Source organism: Myxine glutinosa, chromosome 1 (genome assembly GCF_964187855.1).
Source record: "Myxine glutinosa chromosome 1, kmMyxGlut1.1, whole genome shotgun sequence".
NCBI lineage: Eukaryota > Metazoa > Chordata > Myxini > Myxiniformes > Myxinidae > Myxine > Myxine glutinosa.
This window is the reverse complement of record NC_136261.1, coordinates 308,345,670-308,369,184: the sequence shown is the minus strand read 5'-3', so window position 1 is coordinate 308,369,184 and position 23,515 is coordinate 308,345,670. Positions and strand designations below refer to the sequence as shown.

The window sequence follows — 23,515 nt, the reverse complement described above, 5'->3', positions numbered from 1 at the left end:
CACACGTTCCCTGTGGCGTGGTCACGCGATGTTGCTAGGCCTAGCTGGTGGTGTAGCTGACAGCGGCCACCCGGCGGTGCCCCAATCTGGCTTCTTCCAAAGTCGTTGTAAGGGAAGGGGATTTAATTACTGTGTGTGCTAAAGGGCCTATCTAAGTGTTTACAGGTGTGCGTTGCCATAAGGGACAAAGGTTTGACGACAGAGGGGACGACGAACAAAGGAATCTTTACCCATAATCCCTGCACTATTTAGCATGCCCTGCTCCCTCGTAGCGGGGACATCAATACAGCTTATCCCGACAAACCGGACTAACATAGAACTTATTACAGGTAGATTCCCTATCGCGACAGTCGAATACCTACCTATACAGATCTACCTGGCTCTAGATATTCCTCTACCACACCGACATAACAATATATATACATATATATGTATATATATACTGACACACTTTGAAAACGCAACCTGACACACTTTGAAAACACAACTTTGTATAACCCTAACCCGAACCCTAACCCTAACCCTAACAACTAACCATAACCCTAACAACTAACCCTAACCCTAACAACTAACCCTAACCCTAACCCTAACCCTAACAATTGGCCAGCTTTGTTCCCAGACTTAAACCCTATCGAGCACCTTTGGGATGAGTAAGGGCGACGTGTACGCCGACGTCAGCCGCCACCACACAACGTTGCTGCGTTGGGTCAGGCATTACAGAATGAGTGGAGGAACATCCCTGATGCCACTATCAGACTTGTGCACGTGCAAATGGTGGACACAACAGATACTGACTTTGAGGTGGAGGGTGGGACTGTTTGATGACGTGTGACGTGTTTATGGGATTGCTGTCAGGACAATATTCTTTTGTGGTTTGTCGACTGATTAACCACCTGTTTTCCTTCCATAGTAAACACCTTTCAGTTCCACTGGTTGTTTATATATATATATATATAATTATATAATCGCTATATAGATAAAGTGATGGATGGTCACTCACAGATAAGGCTGTCAGGATAGCCGGGAAGTACGCATACTCACCTCTGAGGTTAGTCATGGGTTTGAATCTCGACCCGGCTATAAACTGTCATTCTGGTGTTTCACGGGGAAGACGATGCATCAACGTGTGTGCTGTCCCTTGGATGGACGTTAAACAAAACTTCTATCACAGCCGAATTTTCCAAACCAGATCCATCGTATTTTTCTGTTATATATTCGTCCACACGTGGCTTCTTGTGTTTTCGTCCAATTTTACATGTTAAATCGTACGTTGTTTTGCTTTATTGTCGAATTCATTTTTGTGTAGCTCTGGCCGACTCCTGGTTTTGGGGTTGTTTCTCATTCCGCTTCTTTATTTTCTCAAAATAATGTCTGCAAACTGAATCTGCATTGAAGGAAATGCTTCTTGGCTTTTTTATTTATTTTAATCAAATCCATCACTCTTCTTATTTCTCCATCAGGAGTACCCCACATGTACTTCTTCATCACGATAAGATTATTGCTCTTCCTTCTAATTCTTCACAAGGCATAAGTGCTGGGTCTATCAACCCTCCCCCCCCCCCCCCCCCCCCCCCCCTCCCTCCTGTTCCAACAGCATGACCTTTCGCCGTGGCTTCAACAAAAATTCCTTCCACCCATCCCATGATCTTTATTGTGGATTTTGGGATTGTCACCAGAAGGGGGTTTATGGTTGGCTATGTGCTCCCTGCAGACACCTGAGGTGAACAAAGCACGGAGAGAGACATAGATTTGACATACTCTCTCCGTTCTGTTCACCACCATACCAACTCAGATGGCCTCCAAAGCTGTTCACGTTCCCTCATCAAAAACCATGATCTTTTCTACCCCGGTTAACCCCCTTCCCCCACCCCTCTCCCTCTACACACACACACACAAAGCCCATCTCCTTACAAACCTCCAGTTTCTCATTCTTGCGAGTTCCCTTCTGTATCCATCTTGTCCACCTGTGCATCCTTCCCTATCCCTCATTCCTCCCTCCATCCCTTATTTGTCCAAGTCTCCCTCTATTTTTTTCCTTTAATCCTGCTGTTGATATTTCCCTCCCTCTTTCTATTGTTCCTTTTGTTCTGTTTCACCCTGATTCGTTCAGTTATCTAGCTCTTCCAACAGCCTTGACTTTGTATGCAAAAACAAAATGGGTGCCTATAGTCTGCCGGAAATCATTGGCGGACCTTTGCCAAGAGTCGGTGAGTTTTCATCGACATCCGAAATGAGTTACAAATTCCTAGTCCTACCTACAGGCGGCACTACATCTCAACGACACACCTGCACCCCAAGCAAAACGACGCAAACAGCAGCCATTTGCTGCATACGAAAGGACAACATGAAGAAGAAGAAGAAGAAGCATCAACGGACTTCCGGTTTCATTAAGCAGGTGAATAAAGTGATTTTCCTCCTCGAGATGTTGCATCTACTTAATTCCATAAAAATTGGACTACAACTGTGCTCATTCACCTCTCTCAGGTGTTTAATTCCTGAATGACACGAAGACATTCCATGAAAATTGGCCACAAAAAGGTGAATTAATGCAAAGTTCAGTTCTTGCTGCACCTGCTCGACTTCGCTGAATCATTCTGAAGAGCCAATGAATGAACAGGGCAGAGATTTCATTCGATTCAGTGTTGATGTCGAACGTGCGACCACAAACACATTCCGTTGACGTTTTCCTCCTGTGATTCACAGGACAAGCCACAACAAATTGTTGAGAAAAGTGTGTCCTTCGGTTGCTTCTGGCGCCAGAACGATGTTTACACGCGGAGGGTGGGAAAAGAGAGGAACCAGTTGGGGGTCAAAGGTCAGGCGTTTAGATGGTGTGCTGATACCATCCCAAGATGGCCTCTTGACTCCTCCACCCACACCGTACATTCCTGCACGTCGCTATCTGATCGACAGACGCTCGTAGGTTCGCCGACGCAACGACACACTCACCTGTAAGCTTAGCCTGGGTTCGAATCCCGACTCCAAACTGTCACCCCGGTGTTTCATCAATGTGTGTTAAACGGGTACGGGTGACCTGTCTGCCGGTATTCGTTGGTGGGCGTTAAAGATCCCACGGTGTCCTTCCACGAATAGTAGGCGAGTTATCGCCGGCCCCATGAACAAATTACAAAATTCCTGCTTCTTCGAACGTTAAAGAAGAAGAAGATCAAGCTACATTCATGAATTCTGGAGTGTGTTCCATTTCCAATCAGCTTGCTATCGCTTACCAAGCCAGCCGTTCCTTATGAACTGTTTCGTTTGAGTGCTTAAAACCACCAGAAGACAAGCTGATTACCTCCACCACCGAAGCTGGATGGAGGTTATGTTTTCACCACTGTGTCTGTCTGTGTCTGTCCGTTTGTGAACAAAATATCTCAAGAGGTTATGGACGGATTCAGACGAAATTTGGCAGAGATGTAGCGTATGTGACAAGGACGAAATGGTTAGATTTTGGTGAAGATCCGGATTCGGATCCGGCTACTAGAAGTTTTTAAAGTGATTCTTCACCATTTGGAGATAGGGCCGAAAACGATACATAGCAGGATATCTCAAAAAGTTGTTGATGGATTTGGACGAAACTTGGTGGACCGGTTGGGTGTCTGACAAGGAAGAATCGATTCGATTTTGGTGAAGATCTGAATATGGATTCGGATATGAGAGTTATTTAATTTTTTTCAGTAATTCTTCACCATTGGGAGATCGGGCGAAAACCAACATATAGCAGGATATCTCAAAAAGTTATGAATGTATTTGGACGAAACTTGTTGGACATGTTGGGTGTCTGACAAGGAAGAATCGATTCAATTTTCGTGAAGATCCGGATCCGGATCCAGCTAGTCGAATTTTTAAAGTGATTCTTCACCATTGAGTGACATGGCGAACCAGGCGTAGGTTTGCTCCCCACTGAGTGCCGTTCTAGGTATTTAGGCTTTCAGGAACTTTGGTGGGAAAAACAAATTCATTCGCAAAATGTAAATTGACATCAGCGGCTGCAGCTCTGCCCATCAACACGTCCGCTTTGACCGTTTAATATTTGTCTATTAAGCGATTACCGTGGGATCCATCTGTTTTGGCTTTCCTTTGATTAAGACTCGTTGTTAATGGATCTCCACTGATCCGGTGAAACCGCGTTTGAATGGCTGGGGGGGGGGGGGGGGGGTGGGGGGGAGAGGAGTTGGGGTGGTGGAGTGTGGGGGTTGGAACGCTCGGATCAGGAATGCGGGGCTAGTGGCGCGAGCGGAAATGGTTCTCTCCCCCGTGAAATCCGCACCCCGAGTCCGGCGCCCTCCGCACCGTCGAATAGCACAACAAAGCAAATTGACCGTTATTAGTGCGAAAGGTCCGCGCTCGCTACGCGCTCGGCCATGGTAGGAGGCGGAGCTAGCTCCAGGGGGCGGGGCATCGCGTGCGCTAGCGCTAGCACCGAGTGCTCGTCTCGAATTCACATCACGTGCCGCGCGACCATCAATGGGACGCGGAGCGCGAGCACCGACGGGCATCGTGCAGCACCTTTTGCCCGGGTTCATTGATCGACCACAAGGGCAGCGATATCGACGAACGGGAGAAATTTCAAATAACGAGTAACGGTCGGAAGAGTAACGTAAGGTCGGATAATTATAGTCGGTCGATAATAGTCGGAAGGTCGGAAGCAAGTAACGGTCTTGGGGATAATTTATCCAAAAATCGATCTCAATATACCCGGATAGTATCCCAAATAGTATCCCAAATAGTATCCTAAATAATATCCTAAATAGTATCCCAAATAGTATCCCAAATAGTATCCAAATAGTATCCCAAATAATATCCCAAATAATATCCCAAATAATATCCCAAATAGTATCCCAAATAATATCCCAAATAGTGTCCTAAATAGTATCCTAAATAGTATCCCAAATAGTATCCCAAATAGTATCCCAAATAGTATCCCAAATAGTATCCAAATAGTATCCCAAATAATATCCCAAATAGTATCCCAAATAATATCCCAAATAATATCCCAAATAATATCCCAAATAGCATCCCAAATAGTATCCCAAATAATATCCCAAATAGTATCCCAAATAGTATCCCAAATAATATCCCAAATAGTATCCCAAATAATATATTCACATACTGAATTGTTCATCTATTTGACGACTCATCGTGAGCCATTATTTACAGACACCGCACACTCTTCCACCATCGCTGCGCTACATCACCCTGAGCTTTCCGCTTTACGATAAACTGCCGGAAATTCCTCCATAGAAATAAACACAACTACTCTCCTCCCTCCTCCACCACCCCTACCGCAGTGCAATGTGCTCAGGCCCAGTGTGCGGATGCATTTGTTTTTTTTTCTCAATGACATCGGATTTCCACCAATCGCCGAGTCGTTACCCTGGCGACGCCAGTAGTCACGCCCCTAAAGTGCGCCCATTGGTGCAGAAGCTATGTGATTGTCACGTGATGCGAACGAGGGCGTTATAAAACGCCTTAGCGAAGGAAGCATCGCGATGATAAGTTGTTTTGAAGTGTAGGGATCTAAGGTCTTAAAAAATAATAATAATAAAGAAATTGCTTTGAGAGAGAAATCAATTGAAAACGTGGTGACGACGGGACTGGAGGTGCGTAGTGTAATTGAATAATAGTCTACAAGGGTCGGAGACCGGCGGGTTGTATCGGGCCGCGGATGGTCCGCAATCGAGACAGAACGGAAAGCACGAACAGCAACAGCACGGGGAAGGGGAGGGAAGTGGCGGGAAAAGGAAGGAAAAGGAAGTCCTCTGCGCCGCTGTTGTCCTGCCGCCTCCGGTTCGAATCCACCCTCCATGAAAGAGCGCGCCGGAGATACGATGCCCAGCATCAAGTCGGCCGAATGTGTGCGATCGCAGCTGGACGACTCGGACCCGGACGGGATCCTGCTCCTCGACTGTCGCTCGCCGGAGTCGTTCGCCGGAGCTCGCATCCGGGGGGCGTTGGGGGTCGCGGCTCCGGGGCTGATGCTGCGCCGCTTGCGCAAAGGTAGCCTGCCCGTGCGCTCGCTCATCCCCGACCCGCGGCATAAGGAGACCTTCGGTCGCCGCTGGAAGGCCGAGCCCATCGTGGCTTACGGTGGCGACGACGGCGACTGCTCCGACGAGTCCTCCTTGCTGTCGGCTGTGCTGCGGCGACTTCGGCAAGACGGCTGCGACGCCAGCTCGCTGGAAGGTAAATATAAACCACCGAGTGCGGTACCTGGTTATAAGCACCGTGTATGCGATGCGTTCCCAAAAAGGCCACGATCCGGGGAGGGATTGCGCAATCGGTCGTCAGAGTTCGTGTTGCGATCGCGCGATAAAGTTGCACAACAACATTCCGAGTTGCGTCCGTCGACACTTCGATTGTGACGTTGAATCCCAGGAAGTTTGGCTTTGTGTTCGTTGTTACCCCCGTGTGTTCGTTGTTACCTCCGTCACCAATGGTGGATGGAGTTTACGTTTTCACCCCTGTCTGTCTGTTTGTCTGTCTATCTGTGAACAAAATATCTCAAAAAATTGTGGATGGATTTGGACGAAACTTGGTGGACCTGTTGTGTGTGTGGCAAGGACGAATCGATTCGAATGTGGTGAAGATCTGAATATGGATTCGGAAAAGAGAATTATTTCATTTTTTAAGTGATTCTTCACCATTGGGAGATGGGGCCAATAACGATACATAGCGGGATATCTCAAAAAGTTATGGATGGATTTGGACGAAACTTGTTGGACCGGTTGTGTGTGTGACAAGGACAAATAGATTCGATTTTGGTGAAGATCCGGATCCGGATCCAGCTAGTAGAATTTTTAAGTGATTCTTCACCATTAAGTGGTATGACCAACCAGGTGGAGGTATGCTCTACAGAGTGCCGTTCTAGTTTTGCGAGTGGTGGTGGTGATGGTTATTTAAATTTTAAAAATCGCAAATTTTTGGATAGATCTCCACCACCACCCACGTCTTGGCGGTTGGCGGTTGTCCCAGAACCGAGCAAACGTTTCCAGATGCTGCACTTGGTGTATTCGCCAAAGTGCTCTCTTATTTAATAAACAAACAATTGACTTCCAAATTAAACATGAATGTTCCACAGACGTTGGTGAAACGCCAGCATCTAAGTTTTCTGGTATTTTAAACTATTTTGATGTGTCGGACTGTGTCCTGCCTGCTCTCGGTCTATTCCACAATGTTGCGGTATAAACTCGCCAGGTTTATTTTGCTGTACGCTTATGGTAATTGTATTCTCTCATAACAAAGCACCTCCTTGGTCCTCACAAATTTGCCGGATTTGAATATGCGATGACACTCCGCTCGAGTAGCCCTCTACCCGAGCTGCATTCCCAAATGAGGCCTTCCATTCAGGTTTTGTGGGATGAAAAGCAGCAATGGTTTTCCAAATGTGGCGGTTGAAGTTCAAACCGAATTGACGATTCGAGCATTTTACCATTTCAATGGGGACGTTCTGGCCAGTGTTTCCGTTAGATGCAGATTTGTCCTGGACAACGAACAATGTGTGGAAGTGGTTGTATTTTTATTCTGTTGCTAAGCTAACTGGATCCTTTTGTTTTTTGTTTTTGGTGGCAGGTGGTTTCAGGAAGTTCCAGTGTGCCTTCCCGGATTACTGTGAGACGAGCGAAGCGGGCGATCAAGACGGCGATTCGAGCAGTGCCGCAACAATCACGGCGCTTGGCCTCAGTGGCCTGCGCATAAGCTCTGACGGCTCAGATGGCGAGTCGGACTTGGGCAGCGCCAGCGAAGTTGATGGGAGCCCTCTGGTGAGCGGCCCGCAGCCTCAGTATCCTGTACAGATCCTGCCTTACCTCTACCTGGGCTGCGCCAAGGATTCGGCCAACCTCGACGTGCTCGCAAAGTATGGCATTCGATACATCCTCAACGTGACGCCTAACCTGCCCAACATGTTCGAGCGCAATGATGGCTTCAAGTACAAGCAGATCCCCATCTCGGACCACTGGAACCAGAATCTGTCGCAGTTCTTTCCAGAGGCGATTGCTTTCATCGGTAAGGGTAACTTGAAGTACTTTACGCAGTACTTTTATAATGTGTTCCATAAGTGATTTGTTTGGTGGTAAACATGTGGAGTGGGAGAAAGTATTGTTGTTTTGTGCCAAAAAGTTGTGGTGGTTATGATTCATTGGGTTGTGGGTTTTGTCATTTGTAAATATCTCTCCATTTTGTCTCCTTCACAGAGGAAGCTCGCGCTCAGCAGTGTGGCGTGCTTGTGCATTGTTTGGCCGGAATCAGCCGATCGGTCACTGTCACGGTGGCCTACCTCATGCAGAAACTGAGCCTCTCCCTCAACGATGCTTACGATTTTGTCAAGCGCAAGAAGTCCAACATCTCGCCCAACTTCAACTTCATGGGACAACTCTTGGATTTTGAGAGGCGCTTGGGCCTGAGTTCTCCTCCATGTGACAACCGACGCAGCTGTGAACGTCTCTACTTCACCACGCCAACCAATCACAACATATTTACACTCGAGGCCATCGAGTCGACTTGAACCCAAATTGCACACGACAATTCGTTTCGCTGCACCTCCTAGTGAAGAAACTCCTCGCTCTATAGCAATTTTGAGTAATCCAGGAGCTCGTGCTGTGATGTCACTGCTGAGGTGATATTTGGAAAGTTAAAGCACCAGTGCTTTGGGCCTGTCAGCACTTAGTTGTCGTGTGAAGTTTCCACTTAGGTTTGGGGAAAAAGCACAATGACTGGATAATTTCCAGCCTTCTCTTTTATTGTTTTTTTAATTATTTTAACGTGTCCTGTACTTCAGTTGATTGAAGGATGTTAGCTGGGGAAGAGGGATAGATAGCTTTGATGGACTGTGCATAAAACTGCTGACTTCAGTTTGTGACTTGTTTGAAAGGCACGATTGAGGTCGTGACCTTGTGGCCCTCGAGAAAAGCAAGATTTCAGGCTATTGTTGTGTTAAAAGGCACCATACCGGTTATGGAGGAGGGTAAGCCTCTTTCTTGAGCTTTTTTTAGGAGGGGGGGGGGGGGGGTTGGTGGGGGCATCAGTTGTTGTATCGGGTTACTTTCGCCTGAAATTACTGTGAAGGAACGAGGTGGCACATTTAATTTTGTGCGGCAGAGTTTTTTGGGAAAGTCCTGCACGTTTCTTCATTTCACCAGCTCTTCTGCGCTTACTCGGGAAGGCCTGTAAAGGCGTTCGTTGTGGGTTTGAAGTTGCCGTTTAAGAATATGGATTCTCGTTTTAATGCCAAAATGGACTTTGTACACACTTTTTTTTTTACAGATTGTATATCTTTGTACAAATGTACAGAATTGAGAGTTTTAATAAATTCTTTTTTAAATTAAGAATACCTGTGCATTTTGGTTCTTGGTTTGACTCTTCAGTGTGATGTCGCTCACCTCGTGAGGAGACTCGTCTTTGTTGCTTGTTTGCAGATTGTTTCATGGAAGATATGAATGATTGAGGACTGACAATGGGGTAGCAAAGAAGAAAAAAAAGTTTATCTAAGTAAGATTTGTACAAGCACAGGTGTGGGTAGGTGACTTCGAATTGGCAGTGAGCTTTCATGTACCACCTGATGGAACAAAAAGTTAAATGATTTAGAGTTTGATTTTGATCGAACCGCTTTGATATAATTGTCATTCCATATTTGGATGGAATTTTAAAATACATGCAAGAAATCAGGAGGGTGGTGTCAACAAGGAGACAACTTAGGAAGGAAAATAAAAGGTAGGGAGCCAGTGAGTGTATAAAGGGTCAGCGGTTGTTACAGACAAAATTGCTCTTTCAGCCCAAATAACCTAATCAGAGTTATGTCTTTGCACTCAATATAAGACATGTCCTTATCTATAAAAGTTCTACAAACTTGGGAAAACTAGGTGTTTAGAAGTCAGGACGGCAACATTATTACGAGTTCCAAATTTCCTGAAAAAGCGGCTATCAAAAGAGCAATTTTACAATTTGGCTATTTGTGAATCCAAAAGTTACAAAAGCTTACAAGTTTTGTAACAATTGTATTCGCAGCAAACACATCTCTGATCAGAGTTTAATAGCCTATTACCTTTTGGAAATTGTCAATGTTGGGTGAATGAATGGGTGATGGAAGGAAAAAAAGAAACCTGTTCATATTCTGTGTCGGTGGATTTTGATGATATCTCCAGATCTGGGTCTGTCATGGTGAAAGCAGGTTTATTTGAAACTTTGGATGCTTTATCTTCCCTGGGAATGGTTGAGGAGTGTGATGGTGTGGCAGAGAGGAGACTTGCAAGGTTGGGCTGGGAAAATGATGTCGATATCTACGAGGTTTGATGATTGGTTGTTTGTTACGCAATATGCTTTTTTTTTTAGTTGTTTATTTTCTCTTTGAAACTTTAACCGAGTTTTGTGCAAATTTTGCAATTTTTTCGTTTGAACATTTACTGGGGTAGGGAGGGATGGGGTGCGAAGTGACAATAAAGAAAGAAAAGATGATTGGCGGAACGGATGGAATCTGAATATTCCACCAGAGGAGAGAATAATGGTGTAGATAGTGGTGGACATGGTTGAAAGTATAAATGGTTGGAGAAATGGTGAAGGATGGTCCATTGAAAAAAGGTCATACGTTTAGTGATGTAAATGCAGAATACGCTCCACAATCCTGCGACATCTCGAGTCTCATATGGAGTACAAATGTTAGAACAGAGATGAGTTAACAAGGTTTGATTTCTGTTTGCTGGTCCCAAATGGATGCTTAGGTGAAGATTTCCTGCAGTAAGCCCCCATTTTAGCTTTCCTTTCACAAGCCTCTCTGGGTAACTTGAGAGTTGTTGTTAGGTTACACCATGTCACCTTCCTGATGCAATTACCCCTCCAAAATTGCTTGCAGAGGGAAACCGGGCATGTTATCCTTGCGGGGTATCTTGTTCCACCAGAGGCACCCAGTTGAGTTGATAATAAAGGTCCTTTTTATTTTTTTCCCCAATTTACATTTTGGTTTCATAAACAATTGCTGATTTACAAGACTTTTAACCCTTGCTCATGAGATCTGATATTCTCAAACAGAGATACCTATGAATAGGACATTTTGAGTTTCTCCAATTCGGTTCTGTTATCGTTGTTCTTGTCATTCAACAATATTACACTGAATAAATTCTGATTACAATTAATGTACAATTTAAAAGTACGTGTGTTTGTCAATGGAAATTGAGATCTCGATGAAACTTTAGTTTTTTGTTGTTATGGAACTTGTGGCCAGTTCATACTCTTATGGGAGCCACGGAGGAAATGGAGGAAGTGGAGATGGGGAGGGACCTAAAAATTCCCCCCATATATGCAAACATAATGTTACGGGCGTCGAGGATGAGGACCTGAGTCCCAAACGTCACTCCCAACTAAGTGTGTTATAGGGTGACATGTCAGCGACCCCAAATCCTATCCCCAACCCACCGGGCCGAGGCCCGCAAGCTGGCCGAGCGCTTTTTGGAAGCTTGAACTTTTGGTTTAGTGCAAGGAGTTTAAACTGCCACACTGTCATCTCAGGGGAGCTTGCAAACCGATCCAAAAAAGGTCAATCAAACAAAATGAAACGCAATCAATTTACTTCAAATAATGGAAAACGATACAATAATCAAATCATATAAGTACAAGTATGACAGACTTAATTAATTAATAATGACAGACTGAAACAATTAACACAGGCCACATACAACTGATATGAAAGGCTGACACAACATCCACACACAACACTATCTAACCTAGGGAAGGGAAGGTAAGCAAAGTAATAAAATAATAATCGCAGGGAATTTAAATAAAATGTGATTTGAGGATGGGGATGGAATGGGGTTCAGGCCTGTTTGAAGAGCAGCTTACTCAACGTTCGTCAGAGTGGGCTTGGCGGGAACCAAGGTTCACCAATGTTCCGCAATCCCCCTCTCCTTTCATCAACCTCCACGAGCAAGGATCGCGTTTTCACCACCCTGCCAAGAGCCGCTCTTCTTCTTCCCTTATCCTTCTCCCCCACTTTCTTGCTTCTGGAACAGCTTTTGGTTTCCGAGGAACTTCGACTTCTTCAGGCACACTACTTTTGCTAGATCCTTGTAAATCTGCTTCACAAGGTCCAGGAAACGGTAAATCAGCAAGGCCTCCACGCCGGCCACGTTTCTTCTTCCTCTCCATTTTCCTGCCCTTTTTTTGCCTCAGAATAAGGGTTGAATCCTTTCCAAAGCTGTTTTTGTGCAACACCACCAACAGTCAAAATCACGTGGCGTAAAGGGAGTCGGTATGGGGTCAACTTTAGGAAAAAGGAAAAATAAATACGAAAAACTCCTATTTGGGGAACCTCAACCGAACTGACGCCCCAATGCAACATACCCCAAACAACACACCTCCCAAATGACTGACATTCCCACAAACGTAACAATAATAAATAGATGGATGGGCTCTTACTGTTAGGCGATTACTTCGAGATCCAAATGAAGCACTGAAGCCCTCCTAGTAACTTCATAAATAATCATTCTCAGAATGCACTGCATCCTTCAGTATGTAAGATTTGCTTTTAAACCTTGTGAGTTCGGCCGTGGGGGAAGTTTGTCCCAAGTCATTTACGAACCAGTTGATCAGGCCTCACCTTCGCCTAATTAGTTGATCTGGGTAGGAATTTGTACTTGGTTCAGGGTGCCTGGAAAGAACTCATCTCTTAAGGAAAGTAAATGTGGGATCTTTAATGTCCACCAACTAATGCTAGCACATGGACACAGCTCAGCGTCCATTCGGAGCACGATACACCAATGAAGAGGAAATGCGCAAGATCAGAAATTCATTTCCGCTTCCGGGTTTGTCCCTGAATGTTGCTGCTTCGTGAGTGAGTTTCTCGCTCCAGCTTAACAAAGCTAAAATTTTCCGGACCAGATATGTTATTTTATTGTTTTACTAGCAGAGGTACCCGGCATTGCTCGGAGAGGGAGGCCGAGAAGGGGTAGGGTTGGGGGCAAGAGAGCCAGTGAGGTGGGGTGCAGGAGAGCTCGGGGGTGGGGGGGTGGGAGAGGGAGCCGGTGCGTGGGGGAGAGAGAGCCGGTGCGTGGGGGAGAGAGAGCCGGTGGGTGGGGGAGAGAGAGCCGGTGGGTGGGGGAGAGCGAGCCAGTGGGTGGGAGGGAGAGAGAGCCGGTGGTTGGGAGGGAGAGATAGCCGGTGGGTGGGGGAGAGAGAGAGCCGGTGAGGAGGGGGTAGGGAAGAGATAGACGGTGAGGCGGGGTGGGAGAGAGAGAGAGCGGGTGGGTGGGGGAGAGAGAGCCGGTGAGGAGGTGGGTGGGGGAGAGAGAGCTGGTGAGGCGGGGATGGAGAGAGAGTGAGCGTGTTGGTGGGGGAGAGAGAGCCGGTGAGGAGGTGGGTGGGGGAGAGAGAGCTGGTGAGGTGGGGAGGGAGAGTGAGCGGGTGGGTGGGGGAGAGAGAGCTGGTGAGGCGGGGAGGGAGAGAGAGCGGGTGGGTGGGGGAGAGAGAGCCGGTGAGAAGGTGGGTGGGGGAGAGAGAGCTGGTGAGGAGGTGGGTGGGGGATTGAGAGCCGGTGAGGAGGTGGGTGGGGGAGAGAGAGCCGGTGAGGAGGTGGGTGGGGAAGAGAGAGCTGGTGAGGCTGAGTGCAGGAGAGCTCTGGGGAGGGGGGGGGGGGGGTTGGTGGAGAGAGAGAGCTGGTGAGGCAGGGTTGGGGGCAAGGGAGCCAATGAGGTTGGGTGCAGGAGAGCTCGTGGGTGGGGGGGGGGGAGGGGAGCGGGGTTGGGGGAGAGAGAGCCGGTGAGGTGGGGTGGGAGAGAGAGAGCTGGTGAGGTGGTGGGTGGGGGAGAGAGAGCTGACGAGGCTGAGTGCCGGAGACCTCTGGGGGGGAGGGGAGGGGGTTGGTGGAGAGAGAGACGGTGAGGCAGGGTTGGGGGCAAGAGAGACAATGAGGTGGGGTGTGGGAGATGGGTGGCTCGGAGAGGTGGGGAGAGAGAGAGCCAGTCGGGGGGTGGGGGTGGAGAATAGAGAGCCCGTGAGTCGGGGGTGGGGGAGCGAGAACCGGTGAGGAGGTGGGAGGCGCATGGGGGAGAGAAAACCTGTGAGATGGGAGTTGGGGAGGGGTGAGGGAGAGAGAGCCAGTGAGGTGGGGAACATGAGGATATATATATATAATTTTTGGGTTGAGGCGATGCCGGTTTGGGTTTATTTAAAATGGTGGATTGAGGTGATGCCGGATTGGGTTTATATAAAATGGGGGGTTGAGGCGATGCCGTTTTGGGTTTATATAAAATGGGGGGTTGAGGCGATGCCGGTTTGGGTTTGTATAAAATGGGAGGTTGAGGCGATGCCGGTTTGGGTTTATATAAAATCGGAGGTTGAGGTGATGCCGGTTTGGGTTTATATGAAATGGTGGGTTGAGGCAATGTGGGTTTGGGTTTATATAAAATGGTGGATTGAGGTGATGCGGGTTTGGGTTTAAATAAAATGGTGGGTTGAGGCAATGTGGGTTTGGGTTATATAAAATGGTGAGTTGGGGTGATGCCGGATTGGATTTATATGATATGGTAGGTTGAGATGATGACGGTTTGGGTTTATAGAAAATGGTGGGTTGAGGTGATGCCGGTTCAGGTTTACAGAAAATGGCGAGTTGAGGTGATGCCGGTTTGGGTTTATAGAAAATGGTGGGTTGACGAGATGCCAGTTTGGGTTTATATAAAATGGTGAGTTGAGGTGATGCCCGTTTTTGTTTATAGAAAATGGCGAGTTGAGGTGATGCCGGTTCAGGTTTATAGAAAATGGTGGGTTGAGGTGATGCCGGTTCAGGTTTATAGAAAATGGCGAGTTGAGGTGATGCCGGTTTGGGTTTATAGAAAATGGTGGGTTGAGGAGATGCCTGTTTGGGTTTATAGAAAATGGTGGGTTGAAGAGATGCCGCTTTGGGTTTATAGAAAATGGTGGGTTGAAGAGATGCCAGTTTGGGTTTATAGCAAATGGCGAGTTGAGGTGATGCCGGTTTGGGTTTATAGAAAATGGTGAGTTGAGGTGATGCCGGTTTGGGTTTATAGAAAATGGCGAGTTGAGGTGACGCCAGTTTGGGTTTATAGAAAATGGTGAGTTGAGGAGATGCCGGTTTGGGTTTATATAAAACTAGCAGAAGTACCCTGCGTTGCCGGGTGGGGGAGGGGAGGGGAGAGGGGGAAAGGGGAGGGGAAGGGAGACAGGAGCAGAAGGGGGTTCATATATATGCTGGTGGGTGAATGTGGCGTTCATCACGTTTCTGAGTTAAGTGTGTTGCCGATCAGGAAGACTAGCAACCTCGTACACTTCCGGAATTTTTTGAGACATTTGTATTCAAATGTCTGGTGATTGTTTTGTATTTATTTATGCGAATGTGTATTTGTATATAACTGTCATTAATTTAAAAAGGCTTAGGCACTATCGAGCGATTTATTAATTTATTTATTTATTTATTTTTTCTCTCCAAAAAACGAACTTGTTTTCTTTCAATATATATATTTTTTGCCTAAAACATCCCCAGGCACTCACTGATGAACCTCTGATAGTTTGATGAAGATCCGTTCAGCCATATCTGAATAAAACGTGGACACACAGAAAACGCGCACTTATATATACTAGGGCATGCCCGTACTATATATATATCTAAAATTATATCCCCCCCCCCTCTATTTACATGAAATGGTTTGGTCCAAAGCGAACGGCCTGCGAGTACGGTGACAATCCCCCCCCTCTATTTACATGAAATGGTTTGGTCCAAAGCGAACGGCTTGCGAGTACGGTGACAATCCCCCCCCCCCCCTCTATTTACATGAAATGGTTTGGTCCAAAGCGAACGGCTTGCGAGTACGGTGACAATCCCCCCCCTCTATTTACATGAAATGGTTTGGTCCAAAGCGAACGGCTTGCGGAGTTTGGTAAAGAAATCGCCATAGCTCGGTAACTACTTGTCCGATTAATATGAAACCTTGAAAAGGCACATCCTCGGGTCCCCAGCAATATACCTGGCAAGTTGCAAGTATATCGGACCCGTGGTTGTCGAGAAACAGCGGTCACAGACAAACACACAGACACACACACAGACACACAGAGATTACTGGAATTATAGATAGATAGATAGTGAGTTGAAGTGATGCCGGTTTGGGTTTATATTTTAAATGGTGGGTTGAGGTGATGCCGGTGGGTAAAGTGGTCTAAAAGGCCTTGCGGGTCTTTAGGGTCTTCAAAGTCTTATGGGTCTTCGAGGTCTTACCTTAAATTAGGTCCCTTCGAGGTCTCAACAATTATCCAAACTACCTTCAGGTCCCAATGGTTTAATGGAGTAGAAAAGATAATGGTTTTGGATTTGGGAAAATCTGAGAGGGTGATGAACAGCTGTCTTGAATATCTGGAAGGAAGAATGAGAAATTAAGAGAATGTGGAAGTTGGTTCCACAGGTGGGAAAACAGAGGAACAAATGAGTGAAGGTGAGCAGTGATTCTGAATTTTGGGAGTTTCCCGAGTAGGGGTTGCTATTGGACTATGTGCACCCAGCAGAAACCTGTAGGGGAGGGAGGGGGGGGGGGGCAACGAACAGAACCATGAACTTTTCTATCCTGTTAAACCACTGGGACTTGGAGGTAGTTTGGATAATTATTGTCACGAGATTGTCTCACTGTTACCGAGATTGTGAATGCGGTAAAAGCAGAAGTTGAGAAGTTGGGAAAACAGGATATGAGGAGGTATGAGTAAGATCAGAAAGAATGCAGAAGGACACAAAGAGACCACCGACCTGTCTATGATGGCAAAGTGATAGACCCATAGACTCCGCTTCATTATGGGAAATTCCAGTAATCTTGAAGGCTTTGATTTCCTTGGCATCAAAGCTGAGCAAGGTGTGAGGCAGGGATGCCAGCCCAGAGGGAAGAATATTTCATTAAACTGCGGATGAAGGCTTTGTAGGTGGATAAAAGTTCAGGTGTGCCAAGGAAGGACTTTGCACAACGGAAGATGCCCACTTAGCGACTGGCTTTGGCGGCCAACTTGTAAATATTGTTTGTTAAAGAAAGATAATGGCTGAGAGTGAGACCCAAGAGCTTGAGTGATTTAACTTCTTCAAGAGGCTTGTTAAGAAAGCAGATGGGAGGGTTTGCCATATACATAGTTCTTTCGAAAGAGAAAGAGAGAGTTTGTGTGTGTGTGTGTGTGTGTGTGTGTGTGTGTGTGTGTGTGTGTGTGTGCGCATGCACGTGCCCATACGTATGTAGGATTTCTCAGGAGGGAGACAACTTTGAAAGTTAATTCTTGAGGTTGGACAGATGTTTTCCAGCTCTCCTGAGTGTGGACACACTCTTGTTGGAGGAATTGTGGAATTATCTGAGATTGTTTTCAGTCAGATTCGCCTTCCAGGGAATGCAAGTTGTTTCAAGGATTCAGTTTACTATCGGTGGGAGGATGGGTATGACAACTGAAGACGAGATGGGATGAATCTGTGCATAAGGGAGAGCAGGTTTCTGTTACAGGCTGAATAAATATTGTTATGTCTGGGGGTAAAGCAATATCTAGAGCCAGATAGATCTGTGTAGGTAGGTATCCGACTGTCGTGATAGGGAATCTACCTGTAATAAGTTCTGTGTGTTTAGGCGGTTTGTCGGGTTAAGATGTCTGCTTGTGAACATACCAGGATGTTCGAGTGTTAGATAGTATAGGGATTAAGAATAACGCCCCTGTGTGTCCAACCTGGTCATCAAACCTTTGTCCCTTATGGCAATGCACACTTGTAGACACTTAGTTAGGCCCTTTAGTGCACGCATTAATTAAATTCCCTTCCCTGTCAAGACTTTGGAAGGGGGCAGGCGGGAGGCCAGTTCAGGGCACCGCCGCATGGGCCGTGGCCAGCTGCATCTCCGCTAGGCCTCGGGTAGCACGAGCTATGACCACGCTACACGCTACGTGCTATGACCATGCTACACGCTACATGCTATGACCACGCTCCAGGCCTGTGGAGGGCACTGATTGGGTGGCGCGCCGAGGCTGACGTCACCGCAGCATGGTTATAAGAGGGCGCACCAAACTCTATGCGCAGTCCTAGCCCGAGTTTGCTGGCTTGCGTCTGAGAGTTCTCTTGAGTTGAGTGGAGTTCGCTTGCTTCTTGCACATTCCTTTGTCTCTCTGGCACGTCCAACCTTTGGGAGAACTGACTGGGACTTGGCAGACCGATCGTGTGTGGAGATCGACCTCGTGTGGAGCTGCTAGCCTGCGTTGGACGCGTGGTGTTTGGAGCGAGGCCTTGTGGTGCTTGGAGCGAGGCCTGGTGGTGCTCGGAGGCAGACGGAGAGGGCCGCATTGCACGTCGACGGACGCAAGACAACAAGACAGATAAGACCATTCCACATTTCCCCGAAACATAACGGACGTTTCTATTTTCGTAATTCATTCCCTCATCTGTATCTGAAGTCTGGTGTGCGGGATCCCGATTTAGGACATTTTATTACCGGCGCGTATTTCCCTGTCCCGCGATTCCTTGTAAATAAACCTTTGCATTATTTTCCCTTTCCACTCAAAATCTGTGTCGTTCGCTTGAGTTAATTCCCATGCAGGATCGGAGCTGCCGTTTGAGTTCGTTCGCCTTCCACAGGTACACACTTTTACCGCAGCTTCCACTTTCCTTCTTCCTCCCGCGTTTCATAGTTAAATCCGTGTTCAGTCGTCGCCTCCAAGTAAAGCCGTTTTTGGTCCATCCGTGAGCCCTGGTATTAACCGAAGGGTTCGCGCGACAATATCACTATCAGTGGCAGCGACTTGGAGTGAGAGATATAAGAGACCAGTCCTGAAGTGTAATCGCTCCTTGCAGTCCCTGCCGGTTTGCCTCCTGCGTGTACTGCCAGACTTACCGACACTGAGGCTGATCTCTGATAATGGCTAGAGAGATATTTATCTTTATAAGCACATGATCAGATGAACCAATTGGAACAGAAAAAGAACACGAGACATTGGTGGAGAAGTTTTCATCACCAAGTCCAGACGGGAGGATTTACCATTGGGAGAAATCGGAGTTGGAAAGTTTACAGACTGAGTCAGTCCAATGGAGTCATTGAAGTGCTTTGCTGAAGTGCCATGGTTGAAGATACAAACACTCAGCCACATGACATGGTGACAATTTAAATCACCACAAATGGGGAAGAGAGAGAGTTGCAATGAATGGTTAAAAGTTGGTGCAGGTTGTCTGAGAGATGATCAAGAGGTGGGAACGGAATGGAATTCACAGCCAGATGTACTCCTGGGGTTCGGGAGGTGTAAGAGCAGTACACAGAGAGTGAAAAGTGGAGTTATTAATGTACAGTGCGAATCCGCCGCCAGGACGGAGGGACCGTCCTGTGTGAAGAAGGATTCTGCGAAACAGATGATGTCCGGTTTATTGGCAGCGACATGGATTAAGAGATCTGTCAGGTTAGAGTGGAGGACTCAGATGGTTGAGATCGACACAGTTAGGGACAGGGGAGGAGGAGATGCTTGTAGGGTTTATTTAAGAATGTGGAAAAAGGAAGGAGAGAGAGCGGGGCGAGGGGAATGTGGGAGGCTGTAGTGCTGGTGTGAAGCTGGTAGTGTGTATTGCTGGGACGAAACTGCATGGGGGGTGGGGGTGAACCTTGGGAGGGTGTGTGGTGGGAGGGAAGCTGGGAGGGTGGTGTGTGTTGGGGTCAAATCCTCGAGGGGGTGATCGAGAGGGGGAGAGGAGACGGGATGATGGGGAAGGTGAGGGATTTTATTGTCATGTGCAACCTTCATGTGTAACCTCCTATCCTCTGCAAATGGACTTTCAGAATTCTCAAACTGGATATACGGTGACAGACTTCATGGGTTGGGTGGTAATAATTGAAAGCACGGAGAAAAATTGGGCTGTCGGTATGAGGGTGAACTACACGTTTTGAAGTGGAGAGGTTTTGGGAAAAAGTTTTGTGAAAAAGAAAAGTAAGAGGTTTTGATGACGAAAAAGAATGAATGGGTTGTTACTGACGGAGTAGTAAGGAGAGTAAGCCATTTTAAAATACTTTTTTTTCACATTAAAAAAAACATTATCAAGAGCTTTTAAAGGAACAACCATTTTATTTATTGAAGATTCAGTTTGGGGATACTGAAAATGAAAAGGGATAGAGAATGAAGGCGTAACTGTGCACGGCAGATTAATTTGTTGTTTTTTCTGTTGTTTTTTTATATTTGTTTGTTTGAAAAATGGTTTTTGTTGTTTGTATTTTTTTTCAAGTGAGAGTGGAAAAGGATTACGTTGAGGAATCAAAAGTAACAACACCTGGGATAAAAGGAGTGAAGCACATGCGTTCAAAAACGGAAGCAGGAGCAACAACCCGACTAGCCCAGCTCTGCACGAGTAGGCCGGACTTTACAAGGGAGAATAATTCGACAATTCAACACAAAAAAGTATGCTTTGGCACCGAAAATTGAATAAAAAACCCGACCAGCAACACAGGAATGAAAATCTAAGAAATAAAATTAATCAGATGTCTTTCTGTCTGTCTGTCTGTGTTCGCAATTTTTTTTTTTGGTTTTTTTCAAAGACCACTGGCCCGCCAACAACCAAATTTGGCACACAAACCAAGTCCGACCCGGGATTGTCCTGAGCATATTTTCATCCACCACCTCAGCCTTTAAAGTCCCCGAAGACCCCTAAGATCCTTTTTACATGCTTTTTACATGTTTGAGAGAATATATTACATGCCTGAGAGAAGACCTTTTATATGCTTGGGAGATTATACTCCTTAACACCCCAAAGACCCCAAATACCCGATAAAACCCCCAAATACCCCATTGTGTAAACATAAATTGTTTGCACAATGAGGTTGTTACCTCCGCCACCAAAGGTGGATGGAGGTTATGTTTTCACCCCTGTCTGTCTGTCTGTTTGTTTGGTACTTGCGAAAATCGAAGATTTTTCAAGTATATTGGTTGGTCTTGAGCGTCATTCTTTTTTTCTTTTTTTTGTATACATAATCGAGGCTCGTGAAAGAGCTAACATTTATCAAAGAAATAAATCAAACAGACAAACAAACAAAGTATGTAAAAAGGGGAGCGGTAGACAAGATGGGGAGAGAAGGGAAAGCACATAAACACAACATTTGTGAGGGACATCGGGAATGTGTGGGAAGGAGAGGGCTTGGGGGGTGGCGGCGTGGGAAGGGGGGGGGGCAGGGGGTGGGAGAAGTATAAACACAAGGACACCAAGGACTTCCAGGAAAGAAGTTGGTATTTCAAAAAAGAGGTTTTGGGGTGAAATTAGCAGGGGTAGAAAAGATCAAGGTTTTGGATGGGGGAAGATAAGAGATGGTGGTGAACAGCTGTTTTAAAGACCTGGAGGGAGGAGTGGGATTGAAGGGAGTGGGGGAGTTTGTTCCAGAGGCGGGAGAAAAGGGGAATGAAAGAGTGAAGGTGAGCAGAGAGTCTTGATTTTGGCAGTTTAACAATAAGAGGGTTGCAGGCAGATTTTGTGCGACCTTTAGGAATATTTGGGGGACAGAGCCCAGAGAGAGCTGGAGGAGCAAGGCCGGAGAGGAGTCGGTAGAAGACAGAAAGACAACCAACCTGCCTGCGGTGAGTAAGTGAAAGGCCCTCGGAGGTAGCTTCATAACGGGAGATTCCAATGATTCTGAACACTTTGGTTTCAACAGCGTGAAGACGAGCTAGGTGTGAGGCAGGAGCATCAGCCCAGAGGGGAGAGCAGTATTCCATTTTGCTGTGGATGAAAGCCTTGTATGTGGTGACTTCGCACCACAGGTCTGGAGCTCAGGTGTGCCAAGGAAGGAATTCGCACGACGGAGGATGCCCAGTCGGCGATTGGCTTTGGAGGCCAGATTTGAAATGTGGTTTTCCCAGGAAAGATCATGGCAGATAGTGAGACCCAAAAGCTTGAGTGACAGAACTTCTTGGAGAGGATTATTCAGAAAGTGGATGGGAGGGTTGTCCAGTCTGTCTTTTCAGAGAGACATCGTAAGAGTGTGAGATTTGTCAGGATTGAAAGACATGTTTCACGACGACCAGTTTTGTCCAGGTCTGCAGACAGTTAGGAGGTTGCAGACTGCCGATCTGAGGGATGAGGAATGGAGCGGCAGAGAGTGGAGTCATCAGCAAAGAGATAGAGAGGATTTTCAAGAGAGTCGGAGAGATCATTGATGAAGACCAGAAAAAGCACAGGGCCCAGAACACTGTCTTGGGGAACTCCAGCCTGAACAGGAAGAGGAGATGAGAGAAACCCATTCAGGGCCACACGTTGACTACGACTAGAGAGGAAGTCCGCCAGCCATGTGTGGAGATTTCCATGGATACCAAAGGAGGAGACTTTTGGTGAGCAGAGCGAGGTGCCAGACAGTATCGAAGGCACGTGATATGTCGAGGGAGACAGCTCTAATTTCCTGTTTGGCATTGAGGACCTCCATCCATTGTTGAGACAGCAGAAGCAGCATGTCCAGAGTAGAGTGACCTGGTCTGAAACCAAATTGATGATCAGAGATCAAGCCATTGGAGAAGAGGAAAGATTTCATATCCGAAGCAATGATGGATTCCATGACTTTGCTGATAATTGGGAGAAGGCTGATTGGTCTGTAGTTGCTAGGATCTGTTTTTGCACCTTTTTGTGTAAAGCGGTGATGTTGGCTGATTTCCAAGCAGATGGCAGTTGACCTTGAGCAAAAGAGAGGGTGAAGAGTATAGAGAGAGGGAGTGAAAGAGTGGAAGAACAGGATATTAGGACCCATGGGCTGATGCCGTCAGGTCCAGTTGCAGAATCAGAGTCGACGGTTGACAGAAACTTTTCCACCTTGTCAGGAGGAAAGGACACAGAGTCCAGGAGCAGCTGGGTACGACTGGGTACGGTGGGTACAGAGAGGGATGGGTTTGGGACACAAGATTTAGAGGCAAACACAGAGTTGAGGCATTCAGCTTTTTCACGTGCGGTCAGCTGTGTAGCCCTTTGAGGTAAGGGAGGGGATGGAGGAGGAACAAACACCAGAAACAGATTTAACCAGTCACCACAAGGATTTGGAAGAGGGAGACCGATAAGAGAGTTCGGTATTGAGAATGGAGAGATATTGTTTCCTGGCTCTCCTGAGGGTGGACACACACTTGTTTCGGGCTTTGTGAAAGGAAATGAGATTTCCTTCCGTTGGAAGTTCCGTTCCTGTCTGTTCTGTTCTGTTCCTGTTCCTGTTCCTGTTCTGTTCTGTTCTGTTCTGTCCTTTCTGTCTGTTCTGTTCCCGTTCCTGTCTGTTTGTGTGTCTGTCTGTTTGTTTGTCTGTCTATATGTCAGTCGCCTACAGGTCACAATTTTCAACCGATCTTCACGAAACTTCACCAAATGGTATAGTTGACCATAAGCAAGAATCCTATTGATTTTAATGGTCAAAAGGTCAATAGGTCAACATAGGACAAAGGTCACCAAATTTGTCAAATTTCTAAAATCCTCAATTTTCATCCAATTTACTTGAAATTTTAAGAGGATTTGCATGTCTGGTCACTGAATTCAACCACCAGTTATTTTTGAGGTCATTATAGGCCAACAACCTATTTG

General features: G+C 46.6%; 1 protein-coding gene across 1 annotated transcript; it reads left to right on the top strand.

Annotated features, from left to right (window-relative positions):
• The first annotated feature begins 5,491 nt into the window (after window positions 1–5,491).
• On the top strand, window positions 5,492–9,329 carry LOC137413435 (dual specificity protein phosphatase 7). Its single transcript, XM_068098844.2, has 3 exons — window positions 5,492–6,186; window positions 7,573–8,007; window positions 8,196–9,329. The coding sequence occupies exons 1-3, from the start codon at window positions 5,808–5,810 to the stop codon at window positions 8,504–8,506; spliced, it is 1,125 nt and encodes a 374-aa protein (XP_067954945.1). The 5' UTR covers window positions 5,492–5,807; the 3' UTR covers window positions 8,507–9,329.
• The last annotated feature ends 14,186 nt before the right edge of the window (window positions 9,330–23,515 follow it).